This window comes from Leguminivora glycinivorella, chromosome 1, assembly GCF_023078275.1.
Source record: "Leguminivora glycinivorella isolate SPB_JAAS2020 chromosome 1, LegGlyc_1.1, whole genome shotgun sequence".
NCBI lineage: Eukaryota > Metazoa > Arthropoda > Insecta > Lepidoptera > Tortricidae > Leguminivora > Leguminivora glycinivorella.
The window spans coordinates 14418561-14436356 of record NC_062971.1 but is presented as its reverse complement, the minus strand read 5'-3'; the positions used below and the strand labels follow the sequence as shown (position 1 = coordinate 14436356).

Here is a 17796-nt window from a genome sequence, read left to right as displayed (position 1 = left end):
GACGTTTTCGTCGAGGCAGCCAAAAAATGCAAAATAATAAATAGGTACATTACATAGTATTTTTCAGCGATAATATTGTAAAAATATACCCGACACAAATTTTACTAAGCAGACTGATTGTAATAGTAATAAAATATAAAAAAAAATATAGATACCTTACTAGCCGGCGTATCATGCTGCCAATTTTATCACTTATCCACGTGGATATCACTCTCACAACATACTTGCTAAAGCGTGACGGATGCTTTATCCACGTGGATAAGTGATAAAATTGGAAGCATAATACGCCGGCAGATCCTTCAAATATCAAAAAAAATCACTGAACATTATTTAAAATAAATAAATAAACTTATTTGAATTGACATAAAGAACTGGCAAAAAAGAAACTTATCCGCTGCCTAGACGAATACGCCTAGCGTGATGGTAATGCCGAGTTGTTTATAGCTGAGCGTAACCCGTGCGGGGGTGACGCCAAGCTACGCCACGTTTCTTTATAGCTGAGCATAACCCGTGCAGGGATGACGCCAAGCTATGCCACGTTTCTTCATAACTGAGAGTAACCCGTGCAGGGATGACGCCAAGCTACGCCACGTTTCTGCATAGCTGAGCTTAATCCGCACGTAGATGACGCCAAGCTACGCCACGTTTCTTCATAGCTGAGCGTAACCCGTGCGGGGATGACGCCAAGCTACGCCACGTTTCTTCATAGCTGAGAGTAACCCGTGTAGGGATGACGCCAAGCTACGCCACGTTTCTACATAGCTGAGCTTAACCCGCGTGGGGATGACGCCAAGCTACGCCATGATTCTTCATAGCTGAGAGTAACCCGTGCAGGGATGACGCCAAGCTACGCCACGTTTCTTTATAGCTGAGCGTAACCCGTGCAGGGATGACGCCAAGCAACGCCATGTTTCTTCATAGCTGAGCGTAACCCGCGCGGGGATGACGCCAAGCTACGCCATGTTTCTTCATAGCTGAGCGTAACCCGAGCGGGGGGAGGCGCGTCGGCGGGCGGACGAGGCGCGGCGTCAGAACACGTCGTCGCTGGGATCGTCGTCCAGCTCACACAGGAGTTTGCTACTGTAAGAACAAAAGTTAATGTTATTTTTTTCTTGGATCAAGCTGAAACGTCTGCAAACGATGCTAATATGTTTAGAAATAATTTTAAATTAGCAACATTCAACGGTCTTGGGTCGAACATGACCCCAAAAGACCAATGGATTAAATGTTTTAAATTCAATTTTTACTTCTTACGAGTATGTTGGCTAAGTTTATCAACTTGAACATTATTTCTCTTCTACTTATATTAAATTTCTTAAACCTTTTGGAAAACACAGTATACCATTCCAACGATAAGAATTCCTGGATCAAATTTCAGTTTTTTCTACAGCTTTGGCATATAGATTACTGGTTTCGGACAAAAAAGCAGACGATTGAAATAATTAAGATGGACTAAGGGAGAGCATTAGCTCAAGAATACTTTGTTATATTTTATATTCCTATTATTATTATTTCTTTGCATAATGTAGCGTCTATGCATCATAGATCATACCTATTTATGTCTATACGTCTACTTTTTATTTTACAACAAAGCGAAGATGATTTTGCAATTAAAACATTATTTTACATTATGAAGAAGAAACACACAATCATGTCACAGTATAATCATACTGGATTTTTTAATCAAATATGTGCTTGCAATATGCACTACTGAAGTTGAAAGTGCAACTGCTCTGCGTGTTTGTACTAGTTTAAACAATAAATGATTTTAAATGATCTAGACACGTTTAAAAATAGGATACTATACGTATATATACACATGTAATTCTTAATAATAAAACACAAAATTATACATGCCTAACCTAAACGATAACTAAATCAAAATTGAGACACTATTATAACCTACGAGTGTAACTATTTCAAAATAATATACTTAAGTACTTATAAGAAAAAAATAAGACAAGAAGCTTAATTTATAGGTATATTACCCATTTAATCTGTTTATTCAAAAGTTATCCATGAAACTGTGAGGGTAATTTGAACGTAATCGTAAACATTAGGCCAGGCAGATAATGCAAAGGTATTGAGTGAAAAGGGTTAACGAGGTAATTGGTTCACTCTACACTGTGCATGTGGTTCAACAATAAACATACTTGAAATGTTACTAGTTCCTTTATAACTAATGTTGCAAATATGTTCTTCCATCACCAAACTTGAAATCACTATCGGACCTGAAAGTCCAGCAATTGGAAACATCAATAACGCAAATGAATTTCAAAATCTACAACTCAAACTAAAATTAAACCAATCGTTATTTATGACAACAAAACAGCTGTACGTGGGTAAATTATAAAAATAGTCATGAAAGCATGGTACTTACTCCTCTTTACTAGCGAAAGATTCTGCGTGCACTCTTCGATTGCAGGCCCTGTCGCAACAACGACAATGCCAATACGCGAGGACACTTAGACTAAAGATGAATACCGCCGTCGGTAGCACCAGAGCCAACACCAGCCCTCGAATCGTAGAATCCCAAGAATACCTCGCCACCACCAAATCTGGTCTTGTCAAACTGTAGTAGCAAGGAAATATCTTTGGGGCGTCCGGTCCAGCGTAATCATTAGCAAACACTGAACAGTTCACTCTTGGGGGGTATCCACAACCTTCAGGGTTTATAAGAAATTTCAAGTCTGTTTCATCCCATTCGACTGGTACTGGGCCACCTTCAACAAACGGGGTTCTAGCTAGATTTACACTTATCTTATGGCATTTGGTGTGCGCGGTCGTACAGCCTTCTCTACAAGATGCCCACGTGCAATTCGTCAGTGTCTCGGCGCGAACATGGGCCGATACAGAACATATTCCTGCTTCAGGAACGAATTCGGCCAGTATAGTTTGTATTGCTGGCTCTACCACGAATGGAATCAGGAAGAGAAAAGCAAACACGGCTAGTATGGCTGACGTTCCAAGACAAAGTGATGTGTAGAATTTGAATCTTTCGAAAAAATGTGCAAGCAGCTGCTCCCTCGTCGGCTCTAGGGGTTTGAACTCTGGACTCCCCGGTTCTGCGGAGGCACCCATTGGCAGGGTGGATCTCTCGGAGGCGGCCGGGGAGAGGCTTGTGCGAGATCTGCTCATAGTAGACATGGAGCCGAGGGTTAGGCGCGCGTCATAGCAAGCGTTTAATCGTCTCTTAGCGAACTAGCCGGGCCCTCGCAGAGGAGGGGAACGCCTGGAAGAGAAAACGTTACAATAAGCAAAATTATAATTTTTAGGTACTGATGTTATATGTATACAAAATATAAATTAAAAAAATAATAAAAAGGGTCAGGTTGTTCATCTGTTTCATACCAACATTTGTGAAATAATGCATACATATTGATTGTTCATCATGTAGCTACTTTAAGGTAGATAATTGGTAAGTAGCCATAGCAGTTCAATTTAAGTTATTTAGAAAGGCCAAGTTTATTTAAATACATTCTAGACTATGAATTATAAACAAGTCCGTGAGGGCTCGTAGAAGTAGTTAAATAAAGTATTTATGGTCTGGAATTCATTTTGGTCACGTAACCGTTGCTTCAAGGGCAATTACATAATATACTATTTCAACGTAGGTAGGTTTACTACAAATATAGCACCCGGCTTTGCTTTAGTACACTAATTAATCTATATTATATCTCAAATTCAAATACTAAGTATGTTCATTAAATAACTTTTTACTTTATTTTTGATATTGTCTTAAGAACAGGTACTTGTAATTTTGTATTTAGTGGTCAGACTACAAATACTAACAATAGCGATTTTATTGTTTAGGATTTTAACAACACGCCTAAATTTTATAATAAACGTGGTAATAAGGTCTTACGTGACTGATCTCAAAGTGGAGAAACAGGATCATTTGGAGACATTTGCATTTCCGCTTGTCCCCCAGCGCAACTTTTAAACCTCATCTTTGCATCGTCGCCGACTTCAACAGTTCGTTGGCACAACATGAGCGTTATGCAGGATACTACAACCAAGACCGTCGGCAATATCAGAGCCACCATGAACTGACGATGTGTCGCATCTAAATCAAATCTTGCGACAGCTATTTCTGGATTGTTCTCCGTATAGAAACAAGGAAATCTGGCCTTAGCATTATGATCTGCACCATCTCTGCCATAATCTTTAAGGAACTCTTTACATTCATCGGCCAAGGTATTAACGCATCCTTCTAGATTAATCATCAAGCGACTGTCGTTAGCCAGGGTCAGCTCAACTTCAGTAGGAGCAATCATACGGTTTTGAACAGCTCTGGATTGATACAAGTACTGAAGATAAGTGAAATTGGTTAAATCTGAAATTTCTGGTTTTGGTAGCAATGCTGCATTTATACAATCCACCGCTACTACCCCTGAAGTTCCATTGTGTACAGCATGGCAAGATAACATTAAAACTTCTTCACCATTGTCCGTCCAAACTATAGCCCCCGTGTCTTCTTGTGCTAATTTAACACATTTTGCTAAAAATACTCTGTCCCCACTTAACACTATAACATTTTTGTTACGGGTTGGGATGTCAACACAACGTCGGTCACAATTGTACGGAGTTTTAATTTTTCTACAAGTGCCTCTATTGCACGAAAATAATCCGTGCACGTCTATGCATGTGATCTTCCCTCGTCTACCGGAGCATTTTAACGGAGGATCTGTTTCTCTAAAAGCACATTCAAAAGCGTCAGTTATGTTTATGCACTTCCCTTCAGTACAATTAAACGTTCCTGTCAAGTTTTTACACTCATCCCTAATGCAGTGATATTTCTTGGCATTTTCCTGATCTATACCATAGCAAGTTTTATTAGCAGCACTTCCACATTCAGAGAGTAGTAAAGATGTCCCATTCTTCCTTACGTTAACGTAGATCTGGATGCAGGCCCCAGAGGTCTTACTGAGGCACCACTCCCCACAGGAGCCCCAGTCGCAATTGTCCTTGTTGATTGCTCGGGTCGTTGTGCACATTATTGGTGTTGGATCGATGCCTGAGGCCGTAGCTCTTGTGTAGGGCATGTAAATGGCTACGGTGAGGTAGACCAGGGCCACGGCGCTGAGAACGGCTGTCATTTGACACACACATATCGTCCCGCATATCTTTTGGTCCTGTGGGGGTATGACCAGATCCTCCTCGGGGGTGGGTTTCGGCATCTCGTCTCGAGCCGCGCTCTATCGTCACTGACGTACAGAAGGCAGTATTACGCATGCGCGATGTTTGGATCGATTGGACGCAGTGCAGGCAACCCCGAGTGCTATTTTTTTAATAAAATGATGTCAATGCCCTATTGGTCAACAGTTCGTAATTATAGACACGCGAATGAAATTGAAATGGACATCGTAAAGAATTTACAGAATTTAAGTAGCAAATAGGAGACGTATATCTTTAATAAACATTCAAAATATAACAAAGACAAATTTTGCACTATTTGTTTATAAATAGTCTCTTAAATACTAGAACATAATTAAATATAAAAGTACTATATCTACGAATGCTGCACATAAAATATTTATGTTAAATTTATTAATTTCATATTTGTCTAAATTTTAGTCTAAATAACTGCGAAAGTTAAATAAAACGCTATGATAACGAATACCATCATAACAAAATGTCCGAGCTAAACATAAGTCATATTCGCTTAGTATTAGTATTATTGTTTTTTTAGAAATTAAATTCTGTGACTTATGCTGTAAAAAATGCGTAACCTCAAATGGGTAGACGTCCTGTATCGTGCTATTTCATGCATATGTACGTTACATATTATTGATGATACCTGTATTAGTCTATTAAATAGAAGTAGGAGAATCAAAGATATTTATTAGAAATATTATACATATATATTATGCAAAAATCAATAGGTACACTCAGTATTATAACCATGACCAACAAATACACTTACCGGAAAGTCACAACCTGGCACGACTCACAAACTTCACTTTTTGTATAATAAAATATAAAAAACTAAAGGCAAACTTATCATCATCATTACATTTATTATATCACGGGTTGTTTAAGTAGTTTGTTTTCCTAGAATTTGGTATGTTTTCTGCTCGTGCATTCGCGATGGTCAACTAAAGTGAAGTTGCAGCGGTTGGTGCTGCTGCGCACTGCGACGTTTGCCGTATCAACGTGAAGTCGGTTGCGCAGTGGAAAGTTGGGGTTGGATGACGATTGGGGGATGTATTGTATAGTGATAGCAAGGTGATAGTATAATTATGTTTCACTTTTTAGTTTTTGGCTTAAGAGCTTTACTCTAAATTATTTAAAAAAATATTGATATTCTTGTCATGACAAGGACTTTACTGTCAATCCATCGTTAATGCTTTACCTAAAAAGATTAGAACGCTTAAGTACGACTTGTTTAGAACTAATTACAACAACATTTTACCGGGAAAGACTTTCAGCCTGTGTATAACAAAATACAGGGAAAAAAATGGTCGAATTCTAGGATGTTCCTATATGATATATGATATTCCTTTAATATTCGTTTTTGGATCCCTTATTAAGCGCAGCAAAATGGGGAAAAATGAGTTATAGGCAACCGGGATTAATGCGTCACTCGGTGTAAATGCGTTGTTTGATATCTGTTACAAGTATACGGAATATTGCAGAATTTTTGCAACCCTCTGAATTCTGGTCACCAAATATATTGAGTCTCCTTGATAGCCATAATAATTGTGTTGAAGTTCGAAAAAATCTTCATAAAATGCTTTAAATTAAGTGACTCATCCCGGATGGCCTTTTATTTCATTAATGACCAGCATAAACCAACCATAGATATTTTTCAAAGCTTGATCATTTTATCATTTTTATTAAATATAATCATCATAAGTACAGGTTTCTCAACGCCGTGTCGTATTGGGCTATCAAGGTGAAGGCAAAGGACCGACATGCATGGAAACCATTAGAAATCGCTCCACCGACAAGAGTCTATTCTTACATACTATATGATGATGATGATGAATGCTGAATAAATAACAAAGAGCATGTAAGTACATATTCATACGCACATTTTGTAGGTATCTCCATATTTGAGAAGAAAATATGTAGCACCTTTTGCTTCCATCCTCACATCCTTTCAGTTATTTTACACTAACCATATGACGTCAATTTTAGCTTTTGTCTGTAAAAAACAAGAGAAAATACACATTGAAACACAAGTCTGCACTACAGAAATGTGTTTATCTTTGCACCAAAGTTTGGTTTTGGATTCAAGAACGCATGCGCAAATTATTGCCAAAGTTGAGAGGAGTTTAGAAGTTGCAACGTTTCCATCGACTTGGTGTGAAGACGTATCTTAAAGGATGAGCATCCTTTAGAAATACTTATAGTTAAACACAGTCGCAACTACGTACATAACTTATTGAGAGTTAGAATAGGTACTATCTATGTACTTGTCATAAGTAGCTAATATTATAGCCCGGCTTTTGTCAAGAAGCCTTTTTTGTCTTTTTGGTAAGTAGGTAACTCAAGATTCTAACAGAATTTATCGTAATTAGGCTCAAGAATCTACCTACGCAAGTAGTTATTTACTCACATGAGATTTATGAAAAGGTTAGACTGTTAAGTGTCCTGTCAAAGTAACAAAAAGATGTTGGCAATGTCACTAGCTGATAGCATGGCAGTGATGGCAGACAAATATTATGCGTTTTTATACCTACACTGTTAAGCGTAATACTAATAATCATGCAGATAAATCCAAGTTTAGGTACTAGGTACCTATATAATGTATGTATGTAGTTATTGTAGTTGCGTAAAAAGCGCAATATGTATATTTTGATTCATATAATAATAAGACTTAAATGATTAATATGGATGACTAGGTACTTACATCCGTCAAATGTAACATTGTAGAGGTAGATAAATCTACCTTGTTTAGTATTTTTGGTAAAGGTTATCCTTGAATGCTCTCAGAATATTTTATTTCTACGTGCAACAATGAATTTGCATATTTTTTATTTCTGATTCCAAACATATTTTTGGTATGTTTTTGAAAAATTGAAGTGAAATTTTAGAAAATTGTTGACATTGTTTCTTTTATTTCATTACTTAAAAACATTTTAACTTCATACTCATAATAAAAATATTGATTCGACAAAAGATTGTTTCACATTCCTTTTCAAAATCGTCTGAACCATTCACCTAGTCACAATACTATAATGCTGCTAGTGGTTACCCATCACAGCCAGCAAATTACGCAATCTATCTAATCTGCAATGTCAATTGAGAGCAATCCTACCTGTTACTTCGGTAGTAAATCTGAGGTCAGCACTCGGTTCACACCGGATTTTTATGGTTCCATTGTTATCCTGGTTGTCACTAGTGCGTGGCTCATAGAACTAGTATCCCTTAGTTTACTATCCTTCGCAGACCTTTAATTAAATGGATAATCTTATACCGCTAATTTACCTTGTGTTTTTTAAATTGATATTTTTGATAAGTAGGGCTTTGATGAACAATGATTTAAGTAGGTATTTAAGTATTAGGTACGTGATTATTTGGGTAACTTTTTTAATTAAAAATCATCTTGATTAGATATTTTTATTTATATGTAATTCTGCAGACACAAAAACGTACCTACTAATTATTATGTAAGGTCAATACGGATAACTTTGTTATAAGAGGAAGTGTGACTGGCTTTCACATTTGACCATTTTAGTCATTGTCACAGGTGTTTTTGCGAGTTCATACTTTGCTACTTGATATTCATGATTAGTGGAAAACGTATTGACTCTCAATAAACACTGATCATTGGTTTAAATAGGTCAAATGTGAAATCCAGACATACTTCCCCTTATGGCACACTTATCCGTATTGACCTTTACTGGTTTATGTTAAGGAAACAAATCTTTTTGCCGTCGCTCTCTTGCTTCTCCCTTTTATTTTACGAGTAGAATTATGTGAACATTATTTATAGTAGATTTACAACGACGTTTTGAAGATTGGATAAACGGAGTTTCAACTACTTACTAATCGAGACAACACTCACAGGACCAGAGTTGAGTCAAATGCCTTAACTTGTGTGAGCTCCATACTGACATATGACATATATCATATGAATAAACAGGTAGAAATGAGAAAATGAGGCCTAATAAAGAGAATGAGTCCTAATAGCGCTACCCGATACCGGATGATGTCACGTTTCAAATTATTCTATTATCCATCTATATGTCTTACTTGAGTATCTACTTGCCGCATTATTGTACGCCAAAATTACTGAACACCCAGACTTCCAGACCCAGTAGATATATCGTTCGAAAACGTTATGTTTGTTTAGTTGGATAACCAGTTGCACCAAAACGCATTAGGCGCACTATTCAAAATCCTATAAAAATTGAGGCTTATCGAAACGTTAACGTACGTTACGTTTTTTTTGTACAATAATAAATAATACCTAATTGCATTAAGGCGTAACAGGATGGGTCAATTCTCCACACAAATGATCTCGACTATATGCTCCCTGCTAGGTTTCTGACGCTAAATAGAGGAATAATTAATTCAACACAGGAATAAAAAAATATCAATTAGTATGTTCCCCGATTACTCGAAGACGCCTGGACCGATTTGGAACATTCTTTTTTTATACAAATAAATATTTTAATAAATGTATTTACATATTTCGTCATGTCTTTCACCTGCGTAGTCTTTATTGCACGTTTTTATAGTCTGTCTGTACCACGGGGTTATTTATCTAAAGTCCAAATAAAATACGGACTCATTTTGATTTTAGCATTTTCATTCCTGCTGAGTCTTTAATTAAAACCATAAGGTATGGATAGTATTACCAAAGAGGATAGAGTATTATAGAGAGTTACTGTCAAAGTAAAATGTGTAATCACAGTGCATAAACTGCCATCTCTCGACACAAGCTTAGAACTTTTGAATCTCAGTTTTGACAATTTGGCCCATATTCTTACCTTGATGTGTGTTAAAATGTCAAATATTAATATTAGCGCTATCTAGCCGAGCGTACCCCAAAGGTGTATCGCCATCTAGCTCATCGTATCTTTTTCTGTATGATTTTGAGGTACGTTTTTTCTTAGACTTTATACATATGTCTATACGGAGTTACATATGTCTTTACCCTTATAGTTTCGCCATGTCTGTCTGTCTGTCCGTCCGTCCGTCCGTCCGTCCGTCCGTCCGTCCGTCCGTCCGTCCGTCCGTCCGTCCGTCCGCGGATAATCTCAGTAACCGTTAGCACTAGAAAGCTGAAATTTGGTACCAATATGTATATCAATCACGCCAACAAAGTGCAAAAATAAAAAATGGAAAAAAATGTTTTATTAGGGTACCCCCCCTACATGTAAAGTGGGGGCTGATTTTTTTTTTCATTCCAACCCCATCGTGTGATATATTTTTGGATAGGTATTTAAAAATAAATAAGGGTTTACAAAGATCGTTTTTTGATAATATTAATATTTTCGGAAATAATCGCTCCTAAAGGAAAAAAAAGTGCGTCCCCCCCCTCTAACTTTTGAACCATATGTTTAAAAATTATGAAAAAAATCACAAAAGTAGAACTTTATAAAGACTTTCCAGGAAAATTGTTTTGAACTTGATAGGTTTAGTAGTTTTTGAGAAAAATACGAAAAACTACGGAACCCTACACTGAGCGTGGCCCGACACGCTCTTGGCCGGTTTTTAAATACCTATCCAACATCACATGTTGGGGTTTAAATGAAAAAAAAAAACTATTTTTTTTTCCATTTTTTTAGCATTTTGTCGGCGTGATTGATATACATATTGGTACCAAATGTCAGCTATCTAGTCACTGAGATTATCCTCGACATGGCGAAACTATAAGGGTTCCTAGTTGACTACGAAACCCTAAAGACGCCAAAATAAATGCACCGTCAAAAGCTGTGTCGTGTAGTTATATTTCGGTAAATTGTGTTTAATAAACACTCTGGCTTATCAGATCACTGAAGATACACAATTCTTCGTTTTGCATAGAGTGAGATACATTGTAGAGTTTTAAATAAAATGACAGGTAATGTTAACCCTTCTCATCCGTCTACTCATTATCGTAACAAACATCTAACGCGTCGTTGGGTTTTTGCAAATTCTTGTATCATTGCTATCATGATTTATTTGTCGTCATCAAACGTGAAACTCTGTACTTTTTGGACTTTAAAAGTACTAAAGCAATAATAAAATTACAAAAATCGAATTGTGATCAACATAGGGCCATTGGGCTAGATTCTGTCCACGTTTGATTGTTGCAAACGAATGATTGTTGCATTTTATCCTCAAGGATGCATAAAAAAATTAACTTAATGTCCAAAACTGGCTAAATGATGTTTTTAAGCAGGAAATGTTAAAAAATATTGATGAATTTGACTTCGTTTGCTATTTTAGACTTTATATTTTCTTCGTGTTGGTGTGGTGAAAAAATGTGTGTTTCACTCGGTGGCAATTTGTTATCCTTGCCGTGCCTTGAAACCCCCGCAATGGTAGGTAAACATTGCAATTTGGCATTCTGGACCACTCGCTACGCTCGCGGATCAATATTGGAATCTTTCTAAAATCACATGCGATCGCGCACCGTCTAAACGGGCCTTAAGGACATGTGGCCAACTGTACAGCTAGATGGCCAGAGGCCGAAGGGTCAACGGACAACAATAAATCAATCGAGTTATTGCATTAAGCTGTTATTCTGATTGTCGAATCGCAATTTATCAGTTAACCCGTACTGGTGGACACACTAGGTGTTTTGTTATCTAGATGATGATGGAAATATAAGGATAGGCTACATATTAGACGGCCGCTTCTTGTATAGACAAGCATATTCACATTATGGAAAATAATTGCAAGTTTAAGAATTTGGTGAATACCTATTAAACATGAACTAAGATTGTCTTTATTAGATTTTTTTATTTTCAGATTTCGAAGCATAATACACATTTACGTTAAAAAAATTAGTTTGTACAAAAGGTGATTTTGGATGCGTCCACCTCTTCCACCTTTGTTTTAATATTTAGGCGATGTTAAAATAGGTATTCATTTTTGAAAAGACGTAGATCGGTCATTCTCAAGACGTAAGGGCGAATTCTAATTACCGCGAATCATTGTTTTCAGTAGTAGAATTTCAGTTCTAATTCTAATTTATCATTAATTCAAATTCCACTGAAAATAAAAGCGTCGCGGCAGAGTTAAATGAACTAGACGATTGATAATTACCGAGATCTGCCTGGTCCGCACCTGCCTGACACTGACGGAGGTAATTTGTATCATATATTATGTAGATTAAATTTTTAGGCAACTTAATCATAATCATTAATCAGTCGAAATAATAATAAGTAGGTGAACTTACTTTTCCTTTTTACCAACTTTTACTACACAATATTATGTGCTTTGTGATTTATGTGTTCAATGTAATTTATGTATAAATCTGATCCAAAATTCCTAAATAGGTATAATAATAAGTAATATTACTTCCATCGAATCCATTTTAATTTTTCGCCCCGTGTGAACAGAGACTGGTAGGTGAGATGGCTCGCAGGCTGTGCCCGGATCTTTCCAGACCGCACTTACCAATGCAGGGGTACACAACCACATATTAACACTTTCGAAACCGGGCTCTACGCGGCGCTACGACATTTTCGCTACATACGGGTTTCCCCATGTAATCGGCTACGCTTCTACGAGCGGTGTGCCCGACAGTCGGGTTCTTGGTAGCGAAAGTGTTAATATAAATATTATTTTGTAACAATAAATGCGGCCTGAAATATATTGTATATCTTGTAAAACATACATAGCTACTAATTTGAATGATGGCACTATTAACACATACTATAGTTTATCACATTACTGATTACCAGTCCTGGTTACCTATCAGTGGCGGCTGGTGAAAATTTCTGCTAGGCAAAGTGTCTCAGTGAGCATAAAGAAACCTACCTTAACATTAAGGTACTTTACTAGTAATCAATTTTAGGCAAGCCGGTGGGAATCGGCTTGTATATGGACCAGCCGCTGCTGTTACCTATACAGTACCTTGTTTTAATAACTAAGATTATAGCTTCCAAAGATACACTGTGATGGCAGTAAACAATAATCCATGTAAGTACCTATGCGTATATCTAAGGAAGTAGGTACCTATAAGATTTAATTTTTGTTAGCGTGCTGACTAAGCATGACAATATGCTAATTTGAAACGATTGCGTAACAAAATAGAATGATAAAAGTAACTTAAAATATGTATATACTATATACAACGTGTTTCCGGAATCACTCAAAACCTCAGACACCCCAACTGATTTTTATTTTTTTAAACTCATCTAGAGTATTCATCTTTTAATGTGATGGTTACTTTTTTTTAAATTGAATTTTTAATTTTCTGTACAGCTCTACTTGACTTTTAGCTCTACACTCAATAAAATAATTGCTAACTACCATCATAATATCATAAACCATAAAACTAATTATTTGTGTACGTTACTGCAACGACATAAGGTTTACCAATAGACAGGTAAGATGTCACTGTAAAACATTTAAAAGCTTTGTAAACTTCAAATTGGACAGGTAATCGCAGTAAGCAAATTTAAACCCAATAGTCAAAATGACAATTAGGTACGAGTTCAATTTGTTATGACTTATGATAAACATTAAGATTAAACTGACAAACAACGTCAAACTCGTAGCGGAAAAAAAATCGTCCAAGTAACCAGCCAGTATTAATACCCCCAAATACTGAAAAAGGTAAACAACATCTATCAATGCGATATACACAATGTTGTATTACGAATACAATAAAATAGGCACATAAAAAATAACTAATAATACTAATTTAAACAAAAATATTACCCCCATCAAGATATAGCTCAATCGATTCTACTCTCGATTCTGAACAAACGGTTTTCAGGTTTTTAGTGTTAAGTGAAACACGGTGTATATAAATATATTTTTTTAACTGAATGTGATCCTACTAGTTACATGAGAAATCGTAACTAAATTAATTTGAGATACTCAATTTTGGGCTTCAGATACATCAACGTCTTAGAGATTTCCTCATTTATTATAATTATTATATACGACAAATAGTGGAAAATTACAAGACAAAATCACACCAATGGTGCGGTACCCCTGATATCCCGCAGATCAGCGCGCGGCGAATCTCGCGCCGCGGGTATAAAGGCGCGCCTCCTGCAGGACACAGCACTGATCGCTCAGGAGTAACATGAAGGCCTTCCTAGTACTCGCTGTCTGCCTAGTCGCGGCTCAGGTGAGTACTTTTGCCAGTATTTTTTACTTGTTACGCAAGTTTTTACCGATTTTGGGAGTATTTTTATTTGTTTACGCTGTTCTATTGATAGCGAGTCTATGACAGTTTATGCAATGTGGATTGTCATGGAATATGCTTAATATACTCAAATTAATTGGTTAAGAAAAGGAAGTATAAATTGAATGATTCAAAATATAATGGAATTAATTTATGTATAAGCAAGTCCCGTATACCGTACCCGTTCAAAAATATTGTCATGACAAAATTAAGAGCTGCAGGCTGCAATATTTTGGTGAAGGGAATTTTATTTTTATTTTAATCGATTTTGTGAACCCCCGATACTAATTAACAATTAAAATATTACGAATAGATTGACAATTTCCCGAAAATAGTTTTCTGTTTTCTATAAAATTTTGACTGAACATAACATAATCGAAATCTCGTAATCCAATTATTGGCCTTCAGTTTATTAATAGGTAATGTTTTATACGCTATTGTTATCCATCCATTATGATAACATACTAATTTGTATGAGATAATTCAAGGTATAAACACAAATATGAAATATAAAATGAAATTGCATTTTTGCATTGGAATTTTTGCAATATTTTTAATACAATAATTATTCATTACCTTTTCAATTCTATTGCGTAGGTAATCTATTAGGTATAATATATGTACTCTCCGAGCTTTGTTTTTTCTCTGGTCTAGAGGCCTTTATTACATAAAATAAAAATCTATATATTACCTCTATCATCAGTCATATCGCAATTAGTAAGTACTACACTATTATGTACATTATGTACATATTAATAGTCAGCTTTACAACATAGAGAATTGATGTTTTATAATTCCCCTTCACATCTTGTCTGAAGGGTAATTAAATACGTCCTTATATTGCACTTGACCTAGCCGGTTTTATTAAACTTAACATTTATAATTAATGACCATTTTTTTTATCATTGTGAGAACTTGCATAACGAGTTCTGTTGTCACTAAACACAGTCGTCTAATAGTTTTGTTGCGTCTGAATCGTCGATCAGTTGAATTATTTATATCTGGCTGGTACCAACCTGACTTAACATGGAATTGATACACCGGTCCAGCGCTTACATATTTTTAGCAATGAGATACCTAGATACCTTTAACGATTATCTTGTGCTTCCTATAGAATTGTGTTATCTTCTGCTAAGACTAGTCAAATATAGAAAATAAAGAAGTAATTTTTGTTGGCAGGCCCTGACCGATGAACAGAAGGAGAAACTAAAGAAGCACCGCGCAGAGTGCCTCACGGAGACCAAGCCTGACCAACAGCTCGTCGACAAGCTCAAGACTGGAGACTTCAAGGTAATGGTAATCTCTTTAGGTACTGAGCAGGATCGGCGCGACAGTATCTCGCCCGCGGCACAGTTAAATAGTACTATCGTATGCCCGCGGGGTAGATCTAGATGATGAACACCGAACACCGCCAGATAAATTACCGTCAAGTTCTACCCTCTCATTTATAAAAGTTCACTAAAGTTATCAGACCGATACAGTTCGTATGTCCCTTTCCACCGTATTGATGTGATAGAAAGGGACAAACGAACTTTATCGGCTTGATAACTTTAGTGAACGTTTATGAATAAGGGGGTTACTCTTTTTATTAGGCCCTTTCACACACCAGGCATCAGGTACCTAATCAGTAGTGTGACCTCATATTACCTGCAGGTTCTTTTACATTTAGAAATATAGTTATAGGTAGCTAAGGTTAACAGTTATAATAATTCTAATGAGTATCGACTTTCACGGTTTATCGAGACGTGACAGATGAAAAAAAAATGAATTATCTGATGACTTGTTTCAGACGGAAAATGAGCCCCTGAAGAAGTACGTCCTCTGCATGATGATCAAGTCAGAGCTGATGACCAAGGACGGCAAGTTCAAGAAGGATATCGCGCTCGCCAAAGTTCCTAACGCAGGTAACGAAAACTCCTTGATAACCCTTCATGGGTTGTATATTGTAATTCATAAGTTTAATATAATTGTATAGAGGTAGCCATAATGTTGAAAGCTTCATACGAGTATTAATATATACCTCTAAGTTTTTGAGGACGTCCTTGTACCCGTTGATTCGGAAAATGGTTAAATTTGACATCATCGCCTTTTGCGGATGTCGCGGATATTATGATCTGAGGGCACTTTTGGTACGTGTGTGTTACGTGGAGACAAACCGTTATAACTACCTATGCTTTATCTCCAATAATCTAGGTTTAGCTTATGTCCTAACAATAGTTCTTTGCATTGGGTAATCATTAGCGTAGTTGTCTAGCCTTGTTACCTAACTAAGTATGTAATCTCTGACAGAAAAAATATCAACCTTTTTCTTTTGTTTCAGCTGACAAACCCGCCGTTGAGAAGCTGATCGACACATGTTTGGCCAACAAGGGCAACACCCCGCAGCAAACCGCGTGGAACTACGTCAAGTGCTACCATGAGAAGGACCCCAAGCACTCCATCATTGTCTAATCCAAGTCACCCATCGGAATCCGAGAGGCGCCGGTTCCTAATCCAACGAGTTTTCCATCATTTTTTTTAATTTAAGAACATGTTGACAGCCGCAAAGCTACCCTACAAACATGACTTTTGCCATGCAATTTCAACAATTCTTCATAGTCATTTTCATAAGCGTTTTTTCGGCTCAATTGGATCTTTGAGCTGTGCGGGTACTGTACCAAATTGCATTTTGTAGGTTGGAACGGAAATGGTTGTGAGAACCGATCAAGTATTATAAGTACATTAAGGAAACTGAAAATACTGCCTGACGAATTTACTTTTTAGTTTGCAAAATAAAAATGGACTCCGTATGGTTGAATTTTTTTCTTTCACCTGACAAGGTGAACGTGACCCTACTCATGATGTTATGTTCTTGCTTCTTTCCGGTGAGTAAAGTTTGACGAGGGTGCAGAGTGTTACTTCTGTAACTGGCAGGCGTCCACAGGCTACTTATTAGTGATACTGTTTGCCATCAGGCGGGCCGTAAGCTTGTTGGCCCGATGTAGTAAATAATATACAAAAAAAAGTTAAATTTGAGCATCGTGCTGCTAAAAGGACAGTAACCAACAAGGATAGGTCGACCGATACTATTTCATAAAATAGTTGTAGGCAAGTATGTAATAACTATGTACCTCCTACTTCTTTTAAGATACTTCTCAAGCTTCACTTTTTATCTGATCATTGATCAATGATACCTTGATAGACTTATGTCCCCTATAGCTGGCATGTAATTTGTTATATATAATATATGTATTTGTATGTTTATGTACTTAATGTATTTTATTTTTATGTGTGTAGTATATTGTTTTGCGTAGTATAGTTTGTGCTAGATTTCCTCTAAGTCTACATTTAGTACACCTACTTACAAGGTTAAATTTATTATTCTCCACTACCTAGGTTGTCTGGAAGAGATCGCTCTTTAGCGATAAGACCGCCTCTTGTTTTACCTCTTAAGTTGTTGTTTATACTTGCTATGTTGTTTCGTGTATTGAGGTGTGCAATAAAGAGTT

At 36.7% G+C, this 17796-nt stretch overlaps 3 protein-coding genes across 4 annotated transcripts; 1 reads left to right on the top strand and 2 right to left on the bottom strand.

Annotated features, from left to right (window-relative positions):
- Positions 1-297: 297 nt before the first annotated feature.
- Positions 298-7171, bottom strand: LOC125230018 (protein tipE-like). Of its 2 annotated transcripts, none has more exons than XM_048134941.1 (3): positions 7038-7171; positions 2381-3232; positions 298-1080 (listed from the first exon to the last, which is right to left on the bottom strand). In XM_048134941.1, exons 2-3 carry the CDS (start codon positions 3145-3147, stop codon positions 1029-1031), a joined length of 819 nt encoding a protein of 272 aa, XP_047990898.1. In that variant the 5' UTR covers positions 3148-3232; positions 7038-7171; the 3' UTR covers positions 298-1028. The 2 variants fall into 2 exon arrangements, with proteins under 2 accessions (XP_047990898.1, XP_047990892.1); XM_048134935.1 differs by lacking the exon at positions 7038-7171 and adding an exon at positions 5927-6058.
- On the bottom strand, positions 3876-5180 carry LOC125230010. Its single transcript, XM_048134923.1, has one exon. The coding sequence runs from the start codon at positions 5178-5180 to the stop codon at positions 3876-3878; it is 1305 nt and encodes a 434-aa protein (XP_047990880.1).
- Positions 7172-14114: 6943 nt separating the features above from the next.
- LOC125230027 (B2 protein-like) lies at positions 14115-17097 on the top strand. The gene is made up of 4 exons (XM_048134954.1): positions 14115-14251; positions 15488-15598; positions 16098-16212; positions 16629-17097. Exons 1-4 carry the CDS (start codon positions 14207-14209, stop codon positions 16757-16759), a joined length of 402 nt encoding a protein of 133 aa, XP_047990911.1. The 5' UTR covers positions 14115-14206; the 3' UTR covers positions 16760-17097.
- The last annotated feature ends 699 nt before the right edge of the window (positions 17098-17796 follow it).

What these genes read in the sequence shown, in the direction of transcription:
- LOC125230018 (XM_048134941.1), bottom strand. Translation starts at nt 3,147, where the DNA reads ATGTCTACTATGAGCAGATCTCGCACAAGCCTCTCCCCGGCCGCCTCC. An exon ending in TCTTTCGCTAGTAAAGAGGA is followed by an intron (nt 1,081 to 2,380) that starts GTAAGTACCATG and finishes TTGTTCTTACAG; the next exon opens with TAGCAAACTCCTGTGTGAGC.
- LOC125230010 (XM_048134923.1), bottom strand. Translation starts at nt 5,180, where the DNA reads ATGCCGAAACCCACCCCCGAGGAGGATCTGGTCATACCCCCACAGGAC.
- LOC125230027 (XM_048134954.1), top strand. Translation starts at nt 14,207, where the DNA reads ATGAAGGCCTTCCTAGTACTCGCTGTCTGCCTAGTCGCGGCTCAG. An exon ending in TCTGCCTAGTCGCGGCTCAG is followed by an intron (nt 14,252 to 15,487) that starts GTGAGTACTTTT and finishes TTTTGTTGGCAG; the next exon opens with GCCCTGACCGATGAACAGAA. An exon ending in TCAAGACTGGAGACTTCAAG is followed by an intron (nt 15,599 to 16,097) that starts GTAATGGTAATC and finishes GACTTGTTTCAG; the next exon opens with ACGGAAAATGAGCCCCTGAA.